This window comes from Saccopteryx leptura, chromosome 7 (assembly GCF_036850995.1).
Source record: "Saccopteryx leptura isolate mSacLep1 chromosome 7, mSacLep1_pri_phased_curated, whole genome shotgun sequence".
In the NCBI taxonomy this organism is placed as follows: domain Eukaryota; kingdom Metazoa; phylum Chordata; class Mammalia; order Chiroptera; family Emballonuridae; genus Saccopteryx; species Saccopteryx leptura.
The window spans coordinates 59,178,484-59,206,155 of NC_089509.1; the positions used below are offsets into that span (position 1 = coordinate 59,178,484).

The 27,672-nt window shown below is 42.3% G+C and overlaps 1 protein-coding gene across 2 annotated transcripts in view; it reads left to right on the forward strand.

The window, feature by feature from the left end:
* Nucleotides 1–27,672, forward strand: part of MAP3K20 (mitogen-activated protein kinase kinase kinase 20) — a 188,437-nt gene that overhangs the window by 152,855 nt on the left and 7,910 nt on the right. For both annotated transcript variants that reach the window (XM_066345735.1, XM_066345736.1), the window contains exons 12-18: nt 1,343–1,387; nt 3,386–3,416; nt 3,517–3,656; nt 7,540–7,602; nt 9,119–9,211; nt 24,485–24,601; nt 27,382–27,456. In XM_066345735.1, the coding sequence (XP_066201832.1) occupies nt 1,343–1,387; nt 3,386–3,416; nt 3,517–3,656; nt 7,540–7,602; nt 9,119–9,211; nt 24,485–24,601; nt 27,382–27,456 (564 nt within the window). The remainder of the gene's footprint in view (nt 1–1,342; nt 1,388–3,385; nt 3,417–3,516; nt 3,657–7,539; nt 7,603–9,118; nt 9,212–24,484; nt 24,602–27,381; nt 27,457–27,672) is intronic.

Consider the following 27,672-nt stretch of genomic DNA (forward strand, 5'->3'; position numbering starts at 1 on the left):
AACCAGGATGCAGGTGGCTTTGATCCTCCATGTGCAGTTCATACCTGTTTTACCACCATTTCAATAAAAAACTCCTTGGAGGCAGCGACAGGCCTTTCCTAGCAGGGTTTGAACGTGTGAGTTCAAAATACCTGCAGATTAAAAGGATCAACTCACCCATCCTCTGATTTTTATACTAATATTAAAAATAACTAGATTCAGCTTTTTCCAGCTCACCCACAAGAAAATATTATTTGTAATGGAGGTTAAATCGTACTTTGCCACATGATCTCATGAGCAGTTCAACCATTTTGACAAAGTTAAGTTAGTTAAAGCTAATAATGGCTGTAACAAGCTGATTCAAGTCACAGGAGACCTAGATATTTTTCACATTATGTAGGCATTTATTATTTAGTCTATGGCCATGGGGCACACACTGAAGTGGCTCTGAAAATGGTGCCCACTGCAGTCCTGTTGCACAGTCATCTTTCATGTTCGTGTACCTGACAGGGAGGGAGTTTCATTCAGTTAGAGCAGCTCTGCAGCCTGGGCTTCTTAGAACAGCTCCGGTTTCACTCGTGCCTCTTCATTCATGGGTCCTAATCATTGGTTTTAAAAATATGATGGAAGCAAGCAAGCTCTGGTCAGATAGCTCAGTTGGTTAGAGCATCATCCCGGTATGCCATGGTTGCGGGTTTGATCCCCAGTCAGGGCACATACAAGAATCAATCAATAAATGCATAAATATACAAGAATCAATCAATAAATGCATAAATAAGTGGAACAACAAATCAATGTTTCTCTCTCCCCCCTCCCTTCCCCTCTCTCTTTCTAAAATCAGTAAATGTTTCCTTAAAATCTCAAAATCAAGATATAATGCAAGCAAGACATTTAGTTCAACACTTACAAACTCTCCTATAAGAATAAGCATGAGTCATCTGGTTACCAAATGGTCGCTTTGGAATTTTCATTAATAATCAAACAATCTTCATGTTGACTGAGAATTCCAAGGGAGACTCTGGCATCTGAGAAACGTAAGAAATTCCTTGGCTGCCCTGTGGTGGGATATAAAAGGACTGTTGGTATGCCAAGTACCAAGAGAAAAATCTCAAGATGTACAGAGTCCGGCTGCAGCAGCTCCCAAAGTGCAGTGAATTGTGACTGAGAGGTTGATGCACATGATTGGCTTCTGTGGGCAAAATCCTGGGAGCACTGAAAAATTCCTCTTAAGGTCAGGAAACCTATTTTCCATTCAACCAAGCCAGAGCAGCAGCTGAGAGCTAAAACAGACAACGGGATAAACCAAAGAAAAACACAATGATGATACTACTTTTTAAAAATTTCATTCATATTTCCCATGCAGCTGCTGCCTTCCTTTGAGATTGGCTCATGGACTGAAGAAGACGTGGTAAGCAGCTTCTGCTAATGCCTCATTTGACCTGGGCAGGTACTTCCTGAACTCGTCCACAAGTTCAAAGGACAGCTAGAAGGGCTCGGGCCTTAGGAACTAGAAGTTGACAAATTCCATGTTTTTCTATTTTAATGCAGTAGTGTTTAAAACCAGGCCTCCAGAGCACAGCAAGTATCTCTTCTAACCTTACGAGAGGATTGCACCTCCCTATTTGCTCTGAGAGGTATTCCAGAATACAATAGTGAATACCAGTGACAAAGCTAACTGGCTGAGCCAGGGTACCAAATGAGCACATTTTAAACAAACTGATCTTAAATGTTCCTAAAACGACCAGGGATGGACTTGAGTCTGGTGTTGAGATCTGCTAAAGGCAGTGCTTGACTGCAGTTCCCCAGACGGGGTTTCCTTCCTGCCTTAGGCCGGTTACAAAGTGGCAGGTTGCACTTTGCCATCTTTACGCTGACCTTCCTGAGGAGGAACGGACACGAGTTCTCAGACAGTCTCCGCAGCTGGAGCCCGAGAAGCCCCTGTTTCTGAGAGACTGTGGACAGACTAAGTCACGAGAAGACCTGTGCCCTATACTTGGGGAGAAACCCTGAGGGAAAAGCCTTCTTCCGCTGCTCCATCTCTGTATCTGTTTCCTTTCTGAAAAGGGCCTGAGAGATGGTGATTGCCAGGGGGCAGGGAGTGTGGGGAAAAGTCGAGGAGGGTGGAGGGGGCATAGATGGTGATGGGCAGATACTTGACTCAGCCTGGGACACGCAATACAGGGTACAGACGGTGTGTGTAGAATTGTGCACCTGAAACCTGTATCATTTTGTTAACCAGTGTCACCCCAAACAATTCAACAAAAAGGAATATATATATATATATATATATATATATATATATATATATATAGAGAGAGAGAGAGAGAGAGAGAGAGAGAGAGAGAGAGAGAGAGAAAGAAAAGCAGGTCTGAGAATTCTCGATCAGAGACCTCAGGGGCTGATGCTGAAGGTATCATTACATAAAAATAAAGAGAGAAGCTATAATGCCAGCCCCAGCAGGCCCCGCCCAGGAAGTGGCCAGGTGCCACGAGGTACAAACTCACTGCTCGAAACTCTCAGGAAGGGCTGTTGACCTGACTCGGCGTGCTTTCTGGGCCCAGGTGTTTTCCTCCCTGCCCTCTGCATTGGGTGACATACGACTGCTTCCACCACGAGCTGATCTCAGGCTCTGATGGGGAAGGGAAACTTGGCACCTCTCTGTTTTTTCTGCTGCGTCCTGTTGTCAGAGCTCGGTGACTCTAATGTTCCTGCAAAGTTGGTGCATCTAATTTGAGAAGAAATTTTTTAAAAGGCTATTTTTAGTCTGCCCCGGGTTCCATGATTTTCAAACCATTTAAATAAAATTCTAGGATCAAGGGCTCCCCAGAGAATTGGTGGCACTGGGCCTGGCCTCCCTTGACCAGGGTAATGTGAGAAGGTTCCAGTAAACATGCACCAAGTGAAATTCAAGGACTGAAGGTCACTGGGTCCAACCTCATTCTATGTGGGAAGCTGCACGCTTTAACTTGTCTTGGGCTACATGACTACTTCATGACCAGCCCTGGACCAAAGGACACATCCTACCCGTTTCTGTCGAATGCTGTGTGGTCCCTGTTACTATTACAGTTGCCAGGTAAACCAGTGCCCCTGAAAAGCCCCAGGGACACAAATGGAAAATCATTATTATGAGAACCTTCTTGAAAGGGTTTTTCAATATCTCCCAAAGAAGAAGGAAAACAAACGTCCCCCAACTGTCCAAGACCCCCAAAGAGAGAGAGAGGTAGCTCCAATTTGAAAGCTTGAAGTTTTAAAATCATAGAAAATTTTCTATTTTACCTTTGTGGTTAAGCCAAGAATTGAAGATATTTGCATCACCTGAGAACTGCAGGTTTCACTGTTAAGTCCGGCCACCAACTATGTATGAATCTTCAAAACTATATATATATGTGTGTCCTCTCTTTCACAGTACCTTTGGGTTCAAGAGCTCGTCACAAAAGGCAAGTGAAATAATTTCTCTTCTTAATTTGTGGAGTTAACTTTGCTTTGGGCATAATTTAGTTTAATTTTTTTTTTATGCCTCCTAATCCCTTCCTCCAGGTGACTCCTCGGCAGAGATGAGTGTATATGCGAGCTTGTTTAAGGAGAACAACATTACAGGAAAGCGACTGCTTCTTCTGGAGGAAGAAGACTTGAAAGACATGGGCATCATCTCCAAGGGGCATATCATTCATTTAAAGGTACCTCGGAAAGGGAGGGCGGTCAGCAGATCCGCCCCGAGCTCCTCCTCTGCCGCGAGCAGATCCGCCCCAGCTCCTCCTCCGCCAGGAGCGTGTGGTGTGCTGGTGGCTGGGGACACACAGGGCTGGCTGGGGGGGAGGCAGGTCAGCTGTCAGCTGCTGCCCCCGGGGCCCCTCCTTCCTCTTCATAACCCAGTGAGAAAAGGGTTAATACCTGACGCAGCAGAAGCCATCCCCAGGTCCTCAGGAAGTCTCTAGTCTAGTGGAAAAGAGAGGTATTAATCATGCCCTCCCGGGGAAGTGACAGATGTAGGCAATGCCGCAGGGAAGAACGGAGGAAGGGCTCCCCTGAAGAAGTTAGAAGGAGGTGAGAGCAGAGGAACTCGTCGGTGTGGAGCAGGTGAAGGGGATGGAGAAGGAGGTGTTCCGGGGGGGGGGGGGAAGATGCCCGTGGAGAAGCTCGCGTGCCGGAGGACCCGGCCTAGGTCCGTGCGGGCCTGCAGAGCGGGCGTCCCACCTGGGAACAGCAGGGTGCAACTTCGTTTAAGGCCAGAGAGGGGAGACCTTCACCAGGTATCCCTCCGGGTGGCAGAACCTGTCCGTGGAGTAGGAGAAACCTCAGCCATGCTGTCCCTGTAACAAGGGCACTCTGTTCGGTTTGCGACCATCATAACTCGGCCCTGCGGTAGACGCCACCATGTGTAATTTGAATCCCTCGTTTTTTCAGGAAATTCTAACATTGCCCCTAAAATTTCCGTCTTGAACAATTTCAAAGCTAAACCTTGTTGTTCTTGCTTTTATTTTTTGTAGTTTAGCAACCAGATGTGTTTGTTTGTTTGTTTGTTTGTCTTGTTTCTTAGTTACTCAAAGAAGTTCACCAAATAAGAATTGCTGGCACCTGTGCGGATGTTGTTATTAATCAGAGGTCTGCTTCAAGAGAGATCTTAGGATAAAATCAAGTTTGCTCCCCAAGCCTCCTCAACCCCAGGGCGGGTGGATGGAGGGGTGGGCCCAGGTTAGAAAGAAGAGCAATAGACTAGAGAAGGAAAAGTAGAAAAGCAGCTTCCCATTCAAATTCACACCTTCACAAAACCTCAAGCAACATGCCGGCTACTCTCCTCTTGGCCTCAGGTAGAGCTCCCGACACTGGCCGTTCTAGGGAACCCCCTCTGTGGTCCGAAAAGAAACCCTCTGCTTGTATCCTGTGAACCCCTGTAAAGGATGCTCTGACAACCCTCAGCACCCCTTGGGTGGTGGCATGGCCTTAACTTCCATGTCTTTTCCCTCTCAGAAGACGGGCAGGAAATATCATGCATATACATGCACCTCAAAGGTTGACAAATAACTGAACCTCAGCCGCTGGGTGAGGGCAAGTCCATCCCCAAAAGCTATGCTGGCTTAGATGGGCTACGGTAGGAGAAATTAATTTCTCTAGCACAGAGAAGTTGCAGGGATCCAAGAGATGAATTCGGTAGATCTTCTACTGTTCGCCAGCTGCCCGATGAGATGCCCCCACTGCCCCTTCTCTGCGGCTTTGAAAAGGACCAATGTTCCTTCAGGAGCAGTCAGGGTGAAGGGGGTGGCAGGCAGGCTGTGATGCCTCACCAAACCCCAGAGTGATTTAAATATTCCCCGATGCGGCCTTGGGCAGCCTAGCTGCCCCCTCATGCCAGCTGGTGGCTTTAAGGCAAGCCGTGTCCAAACTTATTATTGTTCACCGAAGTCGGCAAATGCCTACTAATTGCAAGACTGGGCCTGAGCACACACAAAGAGGAATTCTCCCCGAAGGAGTTTATGTCCCAGAGAAGAGATAAAACATGTGCGTACAGCTTCTCATAATTTAAGGTCTTGGCAGTCGGAGGACAAGAACTATAGTATTAGTTATCTCCACTTGGAAGGGGCGCGGGGGGTGGGGGGGGTGGGAGGAGACACAGAGGAAAAATGTCAGGGAGTGGGTGGCCCCTGAGCTGGATCTTGAAGGAAGCCCAGAATTTGGAAAGTAGACAGGAGTGGGAAAAGAAAGACAGAGAAAATAAGGAGTTGAGAGAGAGAGAGAGAGAGAGAGAGAGAGAGCGCAGAGGGGGATGTGAAAGAGCAGGGTCTGTCCGACAGAGGCCTAGGTGTAGAGGAGGTGAACTCGGTACATAAAGCAGGAAGGAGGTGGACACTCCATGGCTTCAGGCCTGGGTCTAGGAACTGGGCGTACTGTTGGAAGTTTTGAGAATTGACGTGTTTAAAACTTTGCTCCTGGAAGTTGTACAGTAGGTTAGAAAGGAAAGGCTGGGATTTGAAAGACTAGTTCAGAGGCTGTAATGCAAACACCGAGGCCTCACTAATGTAGTGAAAGCGTGAGTGGAGAGAAGGAGGGACACCGTAGTGAGAGAGTTGTCTGCAGGCAGGAAGTAGCACAGGGAGAGAGAATAGTGTCACACAAGCCGAAGGCTGAAAAAGCTCTACAGAATCAGGGTTCGTGCTGCCAAGGAGCCAGGAAACACATGCAAAAAGAAAAAGCCATTGTTGGGAGCTGCCAGAGGGGGGCGGGGGTCAGCTCAGTGTCCTCTGCTCCCGAGCTCCAGAATACGGTGTGACTGGCATTGCTGGGGGAACTTGAGACGCCCCTCAAGCTCCCACATGAGTCTGCATGTGCACGAAAGACAGCTGGTCCTCAGAGGGCTGAGTCACAGAAGTCGGGCGTGTGGACCCTCCGCCTAACTAGCAGAGCCTGGCTGTACTAGAGCAGCCGCGTAATGGGGTACAGCCAGCAGCCAACACTCCATTGAATGCCGCCGGATGGCGGGTGAATCTGACAAATAAGCTTACATGAGAGGGAAAGATTGAGGGGGAAAAGTCATGGAAATTTGCTCTGCGAGGGCCCTGCCTACACTCTTGGGGTACTGAGGATAAACAATGCTCAGGCTGGGCCTTTGGGGATAGGATTCTGGGTGAGTACCTCCAGAATAGAGGAGGCTTCGCAGTACTTGTCAGAAGTGTTACACACACACACTTGTGGGGAGAATGGGCCCTTCATTCTCTGCTCTCTCACTGAGGCAGGCACAGGAATTGTTGTATGCCTTCTCAAAGAGCCCTTAAATGGTAGGTCATAAAACTAACCACTGGCGCGGTCTCTCCATCTACCCCTCTGTGACCCAGCTGTCCCCAAGAGCCTGCCTTGGCTCCCTTCTGCCCGTGCCCGGCAGCTTTCGGGAGGAGGGGCCCCGTACAAGGAACAGGGCCGAGCATCCCATAAGTGTTCATCACATCGTCAGGTGTCAGCAGCTTTCATTCCACATGATAAAATGCATCTAATTTTTCTCACATTGGCTCTTTTTTACTCTCTACATCATATGTTCAGTTCATTGAAAAGCTGGATTATACCTGATGAGTATAAAACAGGATTGTAATAATTTAAACTGTCCTCCTTTCCTCTATGAGTTCTTTGTGCTTTGTTGGGGGAGGGAGTGTTGGACACAGAAACTAAGCCCTTACAATGCAACAAACCCTTTAGTGAGATTTCAGCCTTAATGAAAGTCTCTGGTGATATATTCATGTTCTTTGTTGTTTTTCCCAGATACTCAGGGTAACAACCACATTCTATGCACTAAAACATTAGCTTATCATGACTATACTGGTGTTTGAAGAATGATTTTATTTATTGTTTCGTCTGAGATTTAAACTTTTAAATATCTTCCTGTTCCATTAAATAATTACAAGCTGCATATAGTACTGTGAACAATCAGGTTTATTCTCAATAGATGTTGGCTATTAACACCCCCAAGATAGTTTATGAACTATATAAATTAAGAATGCCTTTATATGTGCACAATAATTTTAATCCTCTTGGCATTATCAGATCATTAATAAAGTCATGTGATTTTATTTTCAGTCAGCCATTGAGAAATTAACCCACGATTATCTAAACTTGTTTCACTTTCCACCACTAATTAAGGTAAGTAAGGTGTTTTTTTTACTGAGAATATGCTACTTTTATTGACTTATGCACCTGTGCCACCTCCACACCTAAATTTGCCAATGTTGGGAACTGTTGTTTGAAGTGAAACTGAACTATGTATGTCCAAAAAAAGACACTTTGAATGATGTTTAGGATGTGCCTAAATTGAACACCCCTATTCCATGAGAGTTGAAATATTAATAATACATTCATGATAAGAAGCACACATGTCACCTTAGGGCAGCGGTTCTCAACCTGTGGGTCGCGACCCCGGTGGGGGTCGAACGACCAAAACACAGGGGTCGCCTAAAGCCATCGGAAAATACATATTTATCATACAATACATTTTTAAATAAAATATGTATTTCCAATGGCTTTAGGCGACCCCTGTGTTTTGGTCGTTAGACCCCCGCCGGGGTCACGACCCACAGGTTGAGAACCGCTGCCTTGGGGGCTAGAGGATAGAAGTGCTGACCTCAGGCCTGCTCCCTGGCTCTGGAGAAACCTTGTCTACTCATAAGTCACTGAAGGAATCACACTCTAGAGCTCTGGGTGTTCACTTGCATTTTGGGGTGGTAGGCTGCCTGTTTGAACCACATATTAGTATGTGTGACATATCCTCTTGAACAGGGGTCCCCAAACTACGGCCCGCAGGCCACATGAGGTCCCCTGAGGCCATTTATCCAGCCCCCACCGCACTTCCGGAAGGGGCACCTCTTTCATTGGTGGTCAGTGAGAGGAGCATAGTTCCCATTGAAATACTGGTCAGTTTGTTGATTTAAATATACTTGTTCTTTATTTTAAATGTTATATTTGTTCCCGTTTTGTTTTTTTACTTTAAAATAAGATATGTGCAGTGTGCATAGGGATTTGTTCATAGTTTTTTTTTATAGTCCGGCCCTCTAATGGTCTGAGGGACAGTAAACTGGCCCCCTGTGTAAAAAGTTTGGGGACCCCTGCTCTTGAATATAGTCAAAAAGTGTATGGTTCACTTTGTTATACAATGAGTAGATACTTGCACTTAACATACAGAATTCCTGCCATTCACTAACAATTATGGTTTTCCATCTCTAAGCCTTAGGAAGTTCACTTGTTCCTCTGCTTGGTCCTCCCTGTCCACATATGATCTCAGAACTGCATAATTCCTCTTTGAGAATAGCTTGTAAATGTTCTGAGTATGTGAAACTGTCAGGGTGAAGTCTCTCAGTACATCTCCAGGCACTAGGTATGTTTCTAGGGTACAATTGCACAACATGCACTTTTTAAATGTAAGGTGGTGAAGTTCAATCTGTAATACATGAGATAAATCATTTGGGAAAGTTCTCAAAAGCATAAGATGTCATTTCTCTTGCTTTAAGTAATCGAAATTTGAAGCCTAATCCAAAAAATAACTGAAAGTTAAAACAATAGATTAGAATGGAAAATCAAGTGCTGGGGCATCATCTCTTTTACATAAGAAGTGAAAGTAACAACCGTACATAGAAAAAAAATGGTGTTCGGTTTTCTGTTTTAGGACTCAGTAGGTGAACCTGAAGAAAATGAGGAAAAAATAGTGAACCTTGAACTTGTTTTTGGTTTTCACTTGAAATCAGGAACTGGCCCACAGGTAAATCACATTTTAAATCTTTTGGATAAACTGCAACCTAATTTATTCTTTTTCTTTCCTGGAACTCCATGGTTTTAGATACACCCCCTCTGGTCACTTGATGCTGAGTAAATTCATAGACTTTACAAAATAGACTTTAGTTGAAACACTACCATCTGCGCCTGAAATATCACTTTCTCACCACCCAAACCCTCACGGAAACTCACAGCAAAGCTGGACAGGACAGGGAAGGCGGCCGTGAGTACCAGAGTGTCTATGCTGCTTGGCGTCACCGCTTCCTGGTTCCTGTTTACTAAGAGGAAACCGTTTTTAATATCAAGAGTAAAGCAACACTGAGAATGGAACAGTAGACTATATGGAAACATTATCAGCTCTCAATAAGGCAGCAGGACATTGACTAAGATTCATTCAGCCAGGCTTTCAGTTTGTGTTCTATTTAGAGTCAGGAAGACTGACTTGGCCTAGGTGGCATGTGAATGGAATCATAATAGGATTGTGTTACTTCAGGTTACCATAAATAACTAGTAATAATGATAACTTCTACTCATTGAACACTTATGGCATTCTAGGCATAGCCTGGGGTGCTGATGTTATTCTCCCCCACTTACAGATGAGGAAACTAAGGCTCAGAAAGGTTAAATAATGTACCCAAGATTCACATGGCTTGCAAGTAGCAGAATAAGGATTTAAATGCAGGCCTCTTTGACCCTAGAACCAAGCTCTTAGCTACGGCATGATTTGTACCTTTCCTTGGAGGCAGCTCCTCCCAACCTGTGGCCAGTTGCTCTGGTGGGGCTGGTGTCAGCTTGAGAATGAATGGAAATTAGGTATTGCAAGGGGGTGAATTGTTTTTTGTTTTTATTTATTTATTTTAATTGAGAGGCCGGGAGGCAGAGACAGACTCATGCATGCACCCTGACCGCGATCCACCTGGGAAACCTGCTACTAGGCGATGCTCTGCCTGTCTGGGGCCACTGCTCCATTGTTTGGCAACTGAGCTATTTTAGGGCCTAAAGTGAGGCCATGGAGCCATCCTCAGTGCCCGGTGCCAACTTTGCTCAAACTATTCAAGCCATGGCTATGAGAAGGAAGAGAGGGAGATGGGAAGGAAGGATGGAGAAGCAGATGGTTGTTTCTCCTGTGTGCCCTGACTAGGAATTGAACCCGGGACTTACATATGCTGGGCCAACGCTGTACCACTAAGCCAGTCGGCCAGGGCCAAGGGGTTGAATTTTCACCCGGAGCTTCCAAAGATGCTCTTTCTAGACACCTGACAGAATGTCTTGCATACAGTGCTGCACGTATATTGATGCTTTTGCTGAATGGAATTCTTTATCTCCCTTATTTTAGCCATCTAACTTGGTTGAATGAGAGCTGCTCTCACTCCAGGTTTCCTGTCTATGAATACTTTTCTTTTCCCTTTGTAAATGGGTCATTATCTATTCATGCCTGTGGCTACAAGCAGCCACAGAAAGGGGGCAGGACAGGAAGTTTCTCTCTCTCCTGCAGCAAACACGGGCCCTTCTAATCCTGTGATCCTGTAGCTGTGGGCACCTCCAAGTCTATCTCATGGTAAACAAGCTGCACATTTAAATTTGCCTTCTTTAGTACCCTCAACTCTATGGCACTTAATATATGAGTACTCTGTGTTTAAACATTTTTATGGCTTGTAGGTGATAAAAGAAGAGGAAAGAATTATCTTAAAAGAGACTTGATTAAGAGTAGCCTCAACCAAGAAAATTTTCAACTAACAAAGAAATGATTTATTATTTTGGAAAACTAAAAAATAATTTTTAGTAAATATTAGAAGCTATGAATGATATTTGATGCCAAATACAGTGATCTGGGTTTTTGCCATAATCATGTAGTTATCCACAAGGCCTAAAGCTACCACAATGTTTTATATTCTGCTGATTCTTGGTCACCCGTGCAGAGTCATAATTTCACCCAGCCTTCAGCACACATTTACTGAGGATGTCCTGTATGCCGGGCCTAACGCTCAGAATACGAAGTAAAAAAGTGCAGAACTCATAGCTTCTCAGGCTGTCACAGTGCCATGGAAATGCCATGGGTTCAAGGACACTCTCAGATGGGCCTGTTCAGACTCTGTCACTAGCTGGAGATGGGTGAGTGAGAGGGAGAAGGCAGGATGGTGCCGAGGTTTCTAGTGTGGCAGCAGGACAGATGATGTTATAATGTAATGGGTCAAAAAGTGAAATATACCATGTGGATGTCATTCCAATTCCCCACATAAAAACTGTTTACTTTGACCCTTAAAGGTAGATCTCAAGGAAAAAAAGACATCCTCAAAATCCCAATTAACTGAGTTCTCACACACCCATCTTCCTGGAAAAGGTAAAGCCTTTAGCCCTGTCTCCGTGACCAGAATAAGTTACAAGAGGACCCTGCAGCTCTGGAAATTCTCTCCAAACCGGAGTTTGTATATCAGGAGATTTGCTTGTTTGTTTTACCTTTTCTTTTACAAATAAAATAAAAGATGTGTTCTAATGACAACCATTGGGAATAATGTATGACAGTGAATGTATCAGGGAAATAGTAGCTGCCTTTTCCCGTTGCATCTGAGAAGGACCACCAGCTAAATAACGCTTAAAATTGGTATGTCAGCTAAGTAACTGGCCTACTAAGAGGAAACAATGAAAGTATGACCTTATACACAAATATACAAATATATGTAGAAAAAAAGCCTTTCCTTGAAAGACCTGTCAATCTTTTGGTCTAAGAATTCAGACTAAATTATTTTATTACCTTCATTTTTCAGCCATATACATTATGGCACCAAGGTGAGGTTGGTTTGCCCAGCGGAGCAAAGCCGTTCATGTTTCAGAGTCTGTGCCTGCTACTGTGGTCAGGAGCCACTGTGCTTGCCCATGATCTTAGTCCTTACTGACCCACCCCTCTGGAGAACCAGGCCCTCACCGGACCCTAGCATGGTATATACCTCAAGAATTCTTGCACAAATGAAATGGCCTTTATTTTTCCTTCCCTTCCCTTCCCTTCCCTTCCTTTCCCTTCTCTTTCTTTTCCAACCTGACAGAGAAAATTATTGGCCCAGTGGCTTCCCTCACTGAAATTTTAAATTAATGAGTTTTACCCATTCACTTGACCCATTTCTAATGAGTACAGTTAATTATTAATTTAAATAGCATTGTGTGCTGAAGCAGCCTTGAAGTTATGACAATGGAATTGGCAGCAAATGGATCTTTCTCAGCTCAAGTTTCCTGTGGAAAGGGCTTAAATACTTATGATGTTTATTATTATTTTATACCTCGGCCAGACACTGTGGCAACCACTTTGCAAACATTTTTCTCATGTACTTGTTACAGCCCACCATCATTATCCTTGTATCATTCCTAGGACAAAACCGAGGAAGGGGAGAGGTCAAGTTCCCTAGCCAGAGTATCCACCTAGGAAGGGTCAGACCCAGTGCAGGGCGACCACACTGCCACACGGCCTCTTTTTGAACAGTATCATCTCCCAAAATAAGTATGTCGGTAATAGAAAAGTAAACAATTTTGGTCAGTTAATACTAAATTACCACTTTGTTTTGTCTGGAAAGTACCTCACATCTTGTAACCTAAGGCCTTTGACTTGGCACAAAAGAAAGGGGCTGGCTTCCAGAATCCCGGGCAGTTTCTTGTGGCAACCACGCTTTTTCATTGAAATACTCAGCTGCATAGAGTGTACTATAACATCTGTAATAAATTCACCAGTCAGGAATATGGATTCTCAAATTCCTAAGCGATAAACTGTCAAAACACCCAACAGTTTTTTGAGACTTTGTGTCATAAAAAAAATCAGAAGCAGAGTTAGGAAGGGCTATTTGGGAGGCTGTCTGTTCCTTGTGACTGCTGGACAGTCAAGCACTTTTCCCCTCGTGTCCTTATTTCCTCCTCTTCCCAGGGAGGCAAGGACACCTACCTGAGGCTGGGCTCCCGTGGGTCCAAGTTGGTCACCAGCCCTAGAGAAGAGACGGGGTTGGGGGAGAAGCTTCGGAAACACCGCCATTTCTCCCGACACCCTGGCTTCAGTGGGCCCTTATATATAGATCTAGGTTTCCCGACTCCAGTACCTCCTTCCTGGTGATCGTCACTTCTGGTTTCCCTCAGAGCGGTATTTTGAAGGAGCAAGTGAACCAAAAAGAGAACATGAGAGGAACGTTTTGAAGAGGAAGCAGAACTAACTGCCCCATCAGAGAGGCGGCTTCTCCCTCCTCCTCTGTCCACCCCGTCGCTGTTCCCCTCCTCCCACTCTTCATGCCGAGAAATTCAGTCAACTGGTCTGCTGCTCGGGTTGTTTCCTCTATAGGTTAAAAAAGGCTGCTTTTTACAAACGCTTTCCACTTATTATTGTGCTTTGCGGTTTTTATTAGCTTGCTTATAAATTGTTGCATTTAATAAACTTAATTGAAACTCCAGGCCCCTTCTCAGAGCATTATAAATATCAAAAAATGGCCAAATAGCCTGACTTGTGGTGGCACAGTGGGATAAAGCGTCAACCTGGAACACTGAGGTTGCCGGTTCAAAACCCTGGGCTTGCCTGGTCAAGGCACATATGGGAGTTGATGCTTCCTGCTCCTCCCCTTCTCTCTCTCTCTCTCTCTCTCTCTCTCTCCTCTCTCTCTAAAAATAAATAAATAAAATATATAAAAAAAAATGGCCAAATAGGGCTCCCCCCACCCCATTATATAATTTTTATAAATGGATAAACATGAAAAAAATAACAGCACAAAGAAGAGAATTTTGTAGGAAGTAAAAAGCCAACATCTTCTGTAAATTGCAGAACAGCTAAAACTAGCGCTTTTCTTTACTCTGATATAGCTTGCGTTTATTAAAAATTCACTGTAGGGAAATTTGTTTCCCATGGTTCAGCTATTTGGAGAGAAAAATATATGTGCACACGGGTTTGTGTGACCAGGTACACACGCTTGCAGTGGTAGGGCTCTTTACGAAATCAAGTTTTAATTGACAGTGAGGGGGCAAGTGCCGTCCGGAATCTGACTATGGACTTGCTTCTGGTTGCTAATTGGAGTACAGAGATAGACTTCAACCTGTCAGACAGCAGTCTGTGCAACTTGAGCTGACCTGGGAGAGGTGCTCAGCACGGACTTGCTGATGGACTCACAGCGATATGTGGAAATGGTGTGCCGGGAAAGGTCTAACAATGGGAAAAAGCAGCCCTGACTTGTAGTGTTTGCAGACTTTCGTGGTATTAACACTCCCGCCATGGCCAATTTCAAGTCACCAATCTGACTCACAGAACTAGAAGTTGGGAAGAGATGTGAGCACTCGTATCAGGAGAGCTCTGGCTCTAGCACGCTGTTGGATCACTCTTAGTCTTCTTAATCAAGATGATGACTTCCTTTTAAAATAGCTAACAGCAAGGAAGTGTACATACATGATAAGCCTAGGTTTGAACAAATGACGAACATATCATTGCTGGTTTCTAGCTACTGTAATATGCGTAGTTAGTTCAAAGAGAGCGCGAGTCTCCCAATGAATCCATTGTTGGCTTAGGCCTCCTTGAGTCGCCATCGGCTCATACAGATGCACTAGACATATTGTATGAATCAAAGATTAGGATTTGAGTTTATCAAGAGTAAGGATATACTTATGGAAACAGAGAAACAAAATTTTAATTTGTGATTGTTTTTTTTAAATGCTGGAACAGTCAGAATTGTTGACTCCGTGATGTTGATAATAGCAGAGGAGACTTCTGCTTTTACAAGCAGGTTTTTGGAAGGTCGCTCTAGTGCTCACTGTTAAGATCTGCAGACAGAAAACCTCATAACTCACAGTGACCTGTGTTTTCTGAACCAACAGTTAGGTCTTGAAAATAATCATCTATAAAAGGAAGAGATTATTTGATATGAAATTAAAAACTATATTGGAAAAGCAAAGATGTATGATGACCATATCAATCGTATGCATTAGGATTTGGACTGGGAATAACTCAACTGGTAAACAATGCCTACTAACTACGCCAGTGTTTTTTCAAAAAATTGTATTTCCTGGAGTCATTTCCGGAGTCATGGGAGGTAAGAGGAGAATTTAGTGTGTAGATGAACTCTTTTTATATTTTGAGGATCCTGGGTAAAAGTTTATTTGCAGCCCATTTCTCAGTATTAAAAAACAAATCTAAGCAATAATTAGGCAAGCCAGACTACCTTCTATAATAGTTAAGAAACTCAGTCTGAGATAGAATAGATTTTTAATTATTCAAAAATCAGTAGCAGGACTTACTATTCTTTTTCTCCAAGATGGATACCTAGTACCTTCCAATTTCAAATACAGTTTTTTAAAAATAAAAAAGCCCTTTTCAAACATGTCAACTAACATCCAAGCCATTTCAGGTAGTCAAGTATCTAACACATCATATGAAAGTATGTCTCACTTGATTTCACTTGATTTTAACATCATCCCTAAAGCCCCTTTTTCATGCATAAATCAAATAACAAACCCAAAAATGCAATATAAAATATAACAACCTTATTTCCACTGGTGTCTAGTTGGCACCAATCTGCCCTGACCTTAGACACAAGCCATTGTTAAGGGTATAACGCATTTACATATTTTGCAATAAAACATCAGTTATTTGCATTACTGTGTCAAGTTTTATTTGATTCTTTCACCTAAAAATGACTCATTTTCCTTTCTTGTATTTTAAAAACCAACTACTCTAAGCTTGTTTGAGAATAATCAAAAATTGCCCATTTAGCTAGAAGTCATTTTCTTTTCAAAAGGCAAATGTTATTTAATCTTTCAGCTGTTCATTGTGCCATCATAAATACTTTCTTTTCAGCACAGTTGTGGGGACTGAAATGAGCCCACTAATTGCCTCCCATTTCGACTGACATGTGGTGGTTTAGTGGAAAGAGAACACAGCAGGGAGAAGGAAATAGGAGGCTGAGAAAATGAGAGCTAATTATTTTCACTGCCTCATGTCAGGCTCTGTGTCAGCCTTGTTTTTACAAACTGGAAGGTTTAGCACTAAATAAAACAAACTGGCGTCATGTTTTTATATACTGGCAGTGTCATGGAAGCAGCTGCACATCTCAAAGACAATATAATGCCTGCGTTCGCATGGACACCATCTGACAGACACTGTGAGCCACAGCTAATGAGGACATCACAGTGGTGCCAAGTGAAAGGTGCTGAATTATGTATGATTCTTCATCAGTACAGCAATAGTCCTGTACATCATTATGAGACATTGTTTTGCTGAAGAGATTAAAACATTCTTAGTGCCAGACCCTGAAACCTATACGCGCTGAAAGAGGTTATTAATGGAATTTTTAGGGAGAGTTTCTTGCAGATTTCTTTTTGGTTGAAAAACAAGTCCCATGGGACAAAGCCATGATGGGTCACGACACTGGATGGATAAAGAAGAGAAGCAAATTAACCATACTTGCATTATCTTCCTTTTAAAGGCAGCATAATAAAATCGAGTGTAGCGGGGTGATACATAATGATAAATAACCCAGGTGCTATCACGGGATGTTCCCCTCTCCTGCCTTTAAAACAGCAGGTTTCAGCAGCTGAGCTAGATAATAGCAACAACTGTAAAGGCGCCTTCGGAGGCCTACCTAAATCATCAACATCTTACTACTTTTAATACCAGCATGACCAACATTTCTATCATATTTTTATTTCATCTTGCATTACTTCTTACATTTCCGCAACGGTCTGTGACTGCCCGCTAGAAGACTGTTTCCCTGTCCCGTCCCACCCCACTCCACCCCACCCCCTTGAATCTTAAAAAGTTTATTTCCACCTCTGTGTTTTATATATTTTTAAATGTTTCCTCAGTACAGGCCTTTGTAAGGAGGAAGGGACCTCTTTGCTAGAATTCTGAGTGTTCTCTGATGATGTTACTCTTCCTGTGTTTGTGGGGGAGGGGCACGGTGATGGTGGAGACTTGAAACACCAGTGTCTCTGCCATTAGACTGGGCACACCCAGGGCTTATATTCTAGTTCCAGCGCTGCTAAGTGAACTTACTGCAGATCTCTACATTTTCTGAGCTTCAGTCTGCTCACCTGTAGAATGATATCGATAGTATAATCTGTGAGGATTAAATAACATGGCTTTCTCTCCAAAACCTTATGTTGTGTGGCAATAGCTGCATATATACACTGCATGCTGTCGATTCCAGTTTCGTGAGGTTCTAGAGCAGGCAGAACGGAGCTAGGCGGATGGAAAGGGGAGCAGTGGCTGCCTCCAGCTGTGCAGCGGAGATCTGCTGGCAGAGAGCGTGAGGAAGCTTTCTAGGGCAGTGAGAATAACTCGCTTGTGTGGGCAGTTACATTGATATACACATGTCAAAACTGGTTACTCTACTCACTTTAAAATAAATGCATTTTATTGTGCGCAAATTATACTTCTGTAAACCAAAATAAATAAATAAGCTATTTTGTTTGTAACCTTCAGGTAAAAGTGATTTGTAGGAGCCAGAAAGCCTGATTTTGAGTCTGTTTCCTTCCAAAATATCCTGAATAATCTTGGCCATAGATTTTTAAAGATTTTCTATAGTGTTCATCTTTGCAGTAAAATTTTGATGAGATAAAAAGGAGAGAGAGAGCTAGAGAGAGAGAGAGGTAGTTGTTTCAGAGTTGCCTGGAGTTTAAAACAATATTTGAAGTTAAATTTTTATGCTACCTTCAATTTCTTTTCCTATTTGGAAAATTTACCTCTATCTTGATTATTTCTTTCTCTCTCTCTCTCTTTTTTCTTTTGTGGGAGGGAGCAGGGATATCTATGTTTGGCATCACTTGTACTAGCTTGGAGTTCCAAAGAATTTTAAACAGCTTACAAAGAATGTAATAGCGATTTCTTAGTAAGAAATACTTTTTTTTTTTAACAGTGACAGAGAGAGGGATAGATAGGGACAGATAGACAGGACGAAGAGAGATGAGAAGCATCAATCATTAGTTTTTTGTTGTGACACCTTAGTTGTTCATTGATTGCTTTCTCATATGTGCCTTGACCGTAGGGCTGCAGCAGACCGAGCAACCCCAGCGACCTTGGGTCCAAGCTGGTGAGCCTTGCTCAAACCAGATGAGCCCGCGCTCAAGCTGGCGACCCTGGGTCCTCCGCATCCCAGTCCGACGCTCTATCCACTGCGCCACCACCCAGTCAGGCAGTAAGAAATACTTGAGCATTAACTGAATGTTGTTTAAGATTTTATCTTTACAGTGTTAAGAGTTTCTGTTTACTTGGCCAGTATTTTTTTTAATTTTCATTTATTGATTTTAGCAGAAGAGGAAGGGGGTCAGGGAGAGAGGAACATAAATCTGTTCCTGTAATTTAGAAAATTTTTTCACTTAATTGGCAACACTGAAGCAGTTCAGAAGAAATAAATGCTTTCTCATCCACCATGAACCAGACACTTGTTCCTGATATTATTCAGGTATTTCAGGAGCTGCCCAAATAAATGATACATATCCTGGGCACTCAACAGAATTGTCACTTTTTCATCAGTTTCAAATGTAAGAAATCCTCTCTCCTCAATGACAGTTTCATGTTTCTTGTAGATTCACTTTGGGAGGCAGATCATCCAGGTAGTAGAAAGGTTAAGATAAATGTTTTTTGCTATTCAACCCCCTAACAAAGAACTTTCCAGTGCCCACCTCTGCTCCTGTCCTCAACATCTTTTCCCTGTTGATTAGTAATTAGCATTCCCTTGGAATGTGCATCAAGATGCAAATATGAACAATGGGTATGTCACTTGGGTGAGACTCTAGTTATGAAATAAAAATCCATAGTGGTCAGGACCTGTCCCACGATCTGCTTGTGCAACTAGACAGGACTGGATTGTTTCTGGTCTGGAAGGCAGAAGACAGGCCTAACCACAAAGCCCTTTAAGCCAGGGCTCAAGGGAAGTGTTTGTGATTCCAGATACTGGCCTGACCAATTGAGAAGGAACATACAGACAGTGGAAGGTACCAAATGCACTTTTAACAATAATCTTTTTCAACAATGGAGGGGGAAATTGGCTCTGTGGACTTATTAGAGACTCAATATTTTAATCTCTGCCATGGAGCCCTATAAAGGCACTCACCAATATAATTTGTGGATTATTTGTTGACTTTGGAAGATAAAAGTCCTCTGTAGTGTGATTTTTACTTTTGTTAACCCATAACAGTGACAGTTCAGGACTCAGAAAGGACTGAGGGGGAACCTACTCTCATAGCACCAATAGGCCACCTAGGTTCAATTCTGAATTACTTGCTGTAGTGGTCAAATCCCTCATCTTTTCATGCTTTAGTTTCCTCATCCAAGGTAAGTCTCTCTGGCTGTCAGTCACATTTTATAGCCATTGATCCTCCGGATATCTGACGTTCCTATTGGTAGGGCCACATCAGGATCCACTGATGCAGGAGAGTGCAGAACTGGTGTTGTTATATAATCCATCTGTGTAAAAAGATACCGGTTTCCTCCTTTGATTTACTTCATGAAACCAGTTAGTGATGTTACTGCCTGGCTGTAGTGTCTTCTTTTTTCCAACCTTGATCATTCCCTGGCACCACAGTGAATCGGTGCCTTCTGGATCCTCCAACTCTTGCCCAAGTAAGATGTTCTGACTCAGCCTGCCTGCTCTGGCCAGATCCCTAATTTAGACATTCTTTGTACCTTCCTGCTTGTGAAAGCTCACCACTTCTTGTCCATTACCTTAGATTGCTGCTAGATGAAGGACAGCTAGTCCAATAATAAATTGGAGCCCTGTTGGTGACCAGTATTGGAAACAATAATAATTATTCCTTTCTGAGCTCCTTTCTTGGCTCTGGCCAGTGCTGGGAGCTTTATTTACATCATCTCTTTAATCCTTACACAGCACAAGTCATGTGTGAATTAAAAAAAATAAGGCTCAGACAGGTTGTCTAAATTGGCTAAGGCTGAAAGGGAAGAAAGATGAGGTGATTCAAACTCATGTCACTGGACTTTAGACTCGTGATCTCTCTCCTCCTCTGCTGCTCCCCTAGTAATGACTTAGTGTGAAATCTTTTACTAATTTTTCCCTTTATAATAGGAATGGTAAAAACCTTAAACCAAATGAGTGAATAACAAGGCTGTTTTAGCCACCAGGGGTCAAATAGCTTTGGAGCAGGAGTCCTTGAAGGCCCCGTGGGCTCTCTCAAACTACAGATTTATCTGCTTTTGACTTTGATTTCTGCCTGTCAGTACTGAGAGTCATTCCCATACATCCCAAATGACTCTTGAATGTTTCCGATTCAAAAATCTATACCCCCATTTCTATCAGTCATATCAAGAGTTCACTCTGGTAAAAATTATTGTTTTTTTAAAACAGAGACCTCGTTCCCATGACCTGGTCCCTATCTCTACCGAGGAACTGAAAAGGTAGCAATTGTGCGTGTAACATTCCATCTTTGGCTCACAACTATGTGTAATGGTTACTTTTAGTGATATTGCTGATGATTTAATTTATCTTATTTGTATGAGGACCTTTTCAGTGATCAGTTGGTTAGAAACTTGTTTCATGGCATTCCATCTGGAGTTGATCTTGTGGCATTCAATAACTTGTTTAAATCCTGGTAGTTGTGGAGAATGCCCATTGATACCTTATGACTCACTGGGTAACAAAAATACCAGGAATACCATAGGATAGTTTGAAGTTGAGCAAAAGTTAAAGAATTTCATTACTTTGTGGATTCCTTTTAATTTGACAGCAATTTAATCATAGATGTCCTGAAAATACCTTACAAATTCTGACAGATTAAGTTAATAATTCAAGTGAGCACTGTGTATTCTCTTTTTCTCACCCAGCTTTGTAACAAGTAGTACCTACTTCTTAATAAATGGGGAATGCCACCCTTGTCTTATAACTGCCTTGATTATACTTTTATTGCTTCTGCAGCTATCTTCCTTTGTGATTCATTTGAAAGGCTTTCTTTCAGGGAAGAGAAAAGGGGTTTTTAGAAGTAAAAGTTCTGTAACCCTATTATGTAGATCTTTGTTTCTCTCAGGTGGACTTTGGGAAGCGAAGAAGCAGTTGCCACAGGGGAGAATCGAGGGCCACTCGATATTTTTAATTGTGCTAGCAAAATTTTCTCTGGTCCTTTTCCCTCCTGCCTTTTGTCAATAGCTGGACCTATGATGGAGCCCTGAAAACCATTCAGTGAGTCCATCCTGCCATGCCTCCCAACTGCCCTTCCCCACTGACGTCTCCTCCAACTCGGAGCCAGTCGCCTTGTGCCATGGCAATCCCACCACCATCGCTTATTGCCTTGGAAACTCTGAAAAAATTCCTTAATCTGTCTGAGTCCCATTTTTCTCACTCACCGATTATTATGGGTATCAAATAAAAGGCCTCAAGCACAGAAGGCACCGCACAGCTGTGAGTCTACTCCTCTCGCCCCTTCTCACCACAGAGCTCCTCCAAGCGAGGACATTATGGGGACGGAGGTCATCGAGGCGTATCGGGTTGAGAGATGGGCGAGCCGGGCAAGGGGAATCAGGCATTTGTACACATTTCAAAGTCTTTTAACTGTGCTTTTGACTAACTTAATTTCAAAACTCGACCCTCAAATAAACAGAACTTAATAAACTCAGCTTGTCAAAGGCATTTTGTTCCAGCCACCGCCTTGAGGGTGTTTCGAAGAGCAATCATGGCTCCAAAGAGGCATTTTCCTACCCAGTTATCTTGGGCCTGTATTGCCAGGCTAGCAGTGGCTCCAAAATAAAGAAATACAGAGAGATTTGTCAACTCTGAGCAACTAATTTGAGTTAGGTTAGCCAAGAGCTAGGTTTTCACATTATTGAATAGACTTTTTCCTTCACTAATTGTCTCTACGTCTTGTGCCTGTAGCCAGGAAAAGAGGGTTACTTCTCTCAGGCCTGGGCCCCTCTTGGTTCTGCAATTCTTCTAGAAGCTTTCCAAAAACATCAGCCCCTTCTCTGCCCCCCTGCCCCAGCTTCCTGTCGCAGCCAACAGGATTCCAACGGCATTTTTGTTAGTGCTCTTTCATAATAATTTTGTCTGGGCTTGCTCAGGAAGCATTCCAGGGCTAGTGCTGCAAGAGCATTTTCTAGTTTCTGCACGAAAGGTGCTCAGTGCGTTTCCTTAATCTCTCAGGATCCTTCATTCCTCAGAGAATATAAGAGAGAAGGTGAATTTATAGTCCAAGGGTCAAATCTGATGTAAAGACATGAGTGTATTTTTCCTTTTAATTGCACACACAGTGTTTATCCCCCAATGTATTTACTACATTTTTCATATAGCAAAGTTGAAAAAAATTTACAGTGAACCCTCATATGCCCACCTCCATGATTCAACTAATCACACTTTACTCTGCTTGCCTCATCACATAACTGTCCATCCTTCTCTCCCTTTATATCAGTCAATCCTTATTTCTCTGCACTTCAGAGTAATTTACAGCTCTCAGTACACTTCCTTCTAAAATTTCAGTATGCTAGAGTTCAATAAGAAATGTATACATCTTAATTATGCATTTGCTTACTTAATGCGTACAACTACATGACCCAAACCCCTATCGGCAGAGCGTTAGCACCCTCACAATGTTTCATGATGTCCCTTCCCGTTCAATCCCCGTCTGTAGAAGCAACCACTCTTCTGAATTTTTTTCACCATAGATTGGTTTTGTCTGTCCTAGGAAGTCTAGAAATAAATGGAATTTTCAGTATGTTCTTTTTATATAAGACTTTCTCTCACTGTAATGTTTTTGTGATGTACCCGTGTCATTGCACGCATAGGTAATGGTTCCTCTGTATTGCTGAGTAATATTCTGTTTTATGAATGTATCCCAATGTATCCCTTCTCCTGTTGATGAACGCTTACCCTTTGTTGGTAAGCGTTCCAGTTTGTTGGTTATCATGAGAAAGCTGCTCAGAACAATACTGTAGAAGTCATTTTTCATTTCTCTTGTGTAAATAAATTCCTAGGAGTAAATTTTATGGGTTATAGAATATGTGTATATTTAGTTTTATAATAAATGGCCAAAATTTTTCCAGAGTGATTGTACTATTTATACTCCTACCACTAATCTAGTAGCTCCAAATCCCGGCCAATATTTAATGTTACCGGTCTTAGCCATCTGGTAGCTATATAGTGGTATCTAATTGTGGTTTTAATTTCAATTCCCCTCATAACTAAAAGTGTAGAGAACTTCATTATTCCATGGTATTTTTACTGAAAATTTTTAAAAATCAGGAAGTTTCACATAATCCCAATAGCTAGCTTTTCATGAAACATTAAAGGACCTAGCAAGACTGGCTTTGTATTCCCAAAAGGGGACAATCAAGAGAAGCTGAGTGGTGGCTGTCCCTTTAGGGCAGTTACTCTTTAGTGCCCAGAGTCCCTTACCCTCCCCATGACTTCCCAATACTTAGTTAGGCCAGTTATCAATTGACATATATCATTACATTTGCAATATTCCTTCCCTTCCTGTTAAGAGGAAAGTGAGCTCTTTCTTGAACCCATGCCATTATCAAAACTAGAAAAATTAAAGGTATATCAAGCAGGCCTTATATTTAAAAAAAGAAAAAAAAAAGTGGGAAGACCACATCTCTTTGTATCAATGAAAAATATTCCTACTATGTTTAATATGTAAATTAAATAGATTGGTTTTGAAAGATTACCATTTAAGGCTCTATAATAGAACTGCCTGGCTTTACTCATTTTTATTATCTACCTGAACCCTTTAAGGTTTTGAGTTTGCAACTACTATAATATAACATATAAACTGATAAATTACCATATTTCCCCATGTATAAGACGCTCCTATATATAAAATGCTCCCATGTATAAGGGCCCAAAATTTGGGAAAAAAAATATTACATGAAGTTATTGAACTCAAATTTTATCTATCATAAAATTTATACAACTCCTCATTGCTGTCAAAACTCCCATCTATTAGCTTGTCCTCATCTGTGTCTGGTGACGAATCTCTATCTTCAACAATGAGCGTGAAAAAGTGGAGAAAGCAAGTAAAAAAAAATCTATAACCACTGTACACGACACACCCAGATTTTTAGACCTGAAATTTTTCAGAAGAAAGTGAGTCTTATACATGGGGAAATACAGTATATCTCAAGATTGCCCCAACGGGGGGTTATTTGGCTATAGGAAGAGATCAAATTTCATGTCCTTTTACTGAGAAAGGAAAAAACAACAACACTCCAATAATGCTTCATTTAGAATACGTCATGTGTTAATAAACATTGAGACTTAAAAAATTTGTTTCACTTTCTCAAATTCTATAATTTTGCTTTTAATTCCAGGACTGTAAGTGGAAAATGTATATGGAGATGGATGGGGATGAAATCGCAATAACCTACATCAAAGACGTGACTTTCAACACGAACCTGCCTGATGCAGAGATTTTAAAAATGACAAAGGTAGGGTTCTATTTACAACTTAAAAGCTTTTTTGAATTCGCACATATCAAACAAAGGCATTAAAATACCCCAGCAGTGTGCTTTTGTGCTGTCCATGCTCACATCAGCTCAGCCTCACGCTGGCTGTTGAAAGGCACTTTTTATTTAGCAGATTGAGATCATAATAGTTTTTTGTTAAAATTCCACTTATGCTGTGTGAACTAAAAAGTACTACAGAAAGTGCTGTTTGATTTTTTTATTTTTTCTATATTTCTTTATGCTTATTCTGTCATTTACTAAAGGAAAGAAAATGCTAAAGATGAAAATATTTACCTTGAATTTTGGGTCATTTTAAACTCTGAAAACTTGTAAGGAGGAAGGCTCTCTTGGTTGTGTTCTGTTCTCTGGAGGACAGTGATGAGGTTAGTCCTAAGGCACGTGTTGAAGTCTTCACGGCTTCCTGGAGTTCACTCACACTGTCAGTTCCTGGAGGGGCCAGAGAGATTGTTCCTACTTTAGGGTCAAGTGGTAGAAGTCTGCCCATTAAGGCACTGAAGAAAGACTTGGAGAAATGCTTAGCTTCTCCTCAAAATAAAAAACAAAATTCAATTCTGTTCCAATCACACTGAAAAAATACATATGACACTTCAATTGTTGAAGGTCAACAACTTCAGGAAAATAACCATGATACCAAAAGGACAATCACCATGAACTTCACATGAGCCATTAACTTTTTTTAAATAATTTTATTTTTTTAATGGGGCGACATCAATAAATCAGGATACATATATTCAAAGATAACAAGTCCAGGTTATCTTGTCGTTCAATTATGTTGCATACCCATCACCCTAAATCAGATTGTCCTCTGTCACCTTCTATCTAGTTTTCTTTGTGCCCCTCCCCCTCCCCCTTTTCCTCTCCCTTTCCCCCCTCCCCCCGTAACCACCACACTCTTATCAATGTCTCTTAGTTTCACTTTTATGTCCCACCTACGTATGGAATAATGCAGTTCCTGGTTTTTTCTGATTTACTTATTTCACTTCGTATCATGTTATCAAGATTCCACCATTTTGCTGTAAATGATCCAATGTCATTATTTCTTATGGCTGAGTAGTATTCCATAGTGTATATGTGCCACATCTTCTTTATCCAGTCATCTATTGACGAGCTTTTTGGTTGTTTCCATGTCCTGGCCACTGTGAACAATGCTGCAATGAACATGGGGCTGCATGTCTTTACGTATCAATGTTTCTGAGTTTTTGGGGTATATACCCAGTAGAGGGATTGCTGGGTCATAAGGTAGTTCTATTTGCAGTTTTTTGAGGAACCATCATACTTTCTTCCATAATGGTTGTACTACTACTTTACATTCCCACCAACAGTGTATGAGGGTTCCTTTTTCTCCACAGCCTCTCCAACATTTGCTATTACCTGTCTTGTTAATAATAGCTAATCTAACAGGTGTGAGGTGGTATCTCATTGCAGTTTAGATTTGCATTTCTCTAATAGCTAACTTTTATACCCTACTAAGTGTGTGTTTGGTTTCAGTGAAGAAAATGGGGTTGGTAGCAATGAAGGACCAGGGTGCACACACGTGGGGAAGGGAAAGTCTTCAAAGCCGCAGCATTAGACTTGCAAATGTGTTCCCTCCCAGTCATATCATTGCTAAACACCCAAGATCTTTTCATTTGTAAAGGTGTTCATCAAGTAGATTGATTTGATATTTATTGTTGGATTTCCCTGAGTAATGGAGTTGTCTCTATGGTGTTATTTATCTGTAAAGGTTATGGTCTGGTTGGAACTTTATTTTGTTGGGACATATTGTTGTGATGTCTTGAAGACCGGACAGGTCCTTCTCCCTCCCCAGCTGTGCCGCCTCTAGCTGCAGCATTGTTTCAGTGCCAGTCAGAAGCAAGATCCAAGCTATTGCTCCCTAGCAGAAGGTGTTCCTGGCAGAATAACAGGGAGGTACAAAACAGAATACAGGTGGTTTTGCTATAATGCCATCTCTGCATTCCTGGGGAACCACATCATCTGCAAAATCACACGCCAACATTAACAGGGTTTATAGGGAAAATAGGATTGGGTAGACCACTCAAAATCTGTAGAACATTTTAACACCAACAGAAGGAAAAAAAAAAAACCCCACTAGCCCAGTTATATCTCAGCCATATCTGCTTTTTGCAGGCTTTAACCTGGAATGAAGTGGACTTCGGAGGAGGAGAGGAGAGATTTATTTGTAATAATGACCATTTTCATCAAAATTAACATAGGATCCAAGGCATATACTTCCTTATTAACCCTTTGTTTTAATACAGTGGGGCAATGTCTCCACGGTGTCGTTTGCACGCCCAGCTTGGCCGGGTGGCCTGATACAGGGGGAGCAGAGTGGTTGTTGGAGCCACTGAGCCGGCCATTGCTTGCGTTCAAGGAGGGCACTGCAGAGTCTTCTCACACTATTAAGGCTTTCTCCTCTTAATGAGAAAGCTGTCTGCTGATACTTCAAAATGTTAGCGTGAATTAATGACCTGATGATAGAGAGTATGGAGTGGTAGAGCAGAAAGAGAAGATTGTTGGAGACCAGGATTAGATGTTCATATCTATATGAAAGGATGCCTTATGAAAAACAAAACCTTAAGCATTAGTGCGTTATGAGTAATCAAATGTGAACCAGCATGACAGTAATCTGACATATAATGTCCCTACTTGCCCATCGTGTATGGTACAGCTGGCCTTAAAAGAAGTGCCGTAGCAGGGCAGGCTGTGTCACTGCTATACCATCCTGACGTTTTGCTTTTCAGCCCCCATTTGTAATGGAGAAGTGGATTGTGGGAATCATGGAAAATCAGACGGTAGAGTGCACTGTCACATATGAGGTAAGCTTGGGGCCGAGTGGGGTGGGGGCTGGTGGCTTTATCATCAATTTCTCAATAGGAATTTATTTGCTCCCTCAGAGAGCTTCAAATTTATTGGAAGAGAAACTATTTAACCAACATGAATATGGGAAGATTAATATAATTACTCTAAGAAAGTGTTGGGAAGTAAAGAGAATGAGATACGCTTACCTACATAGAAATTGAGGTAGTAATTCA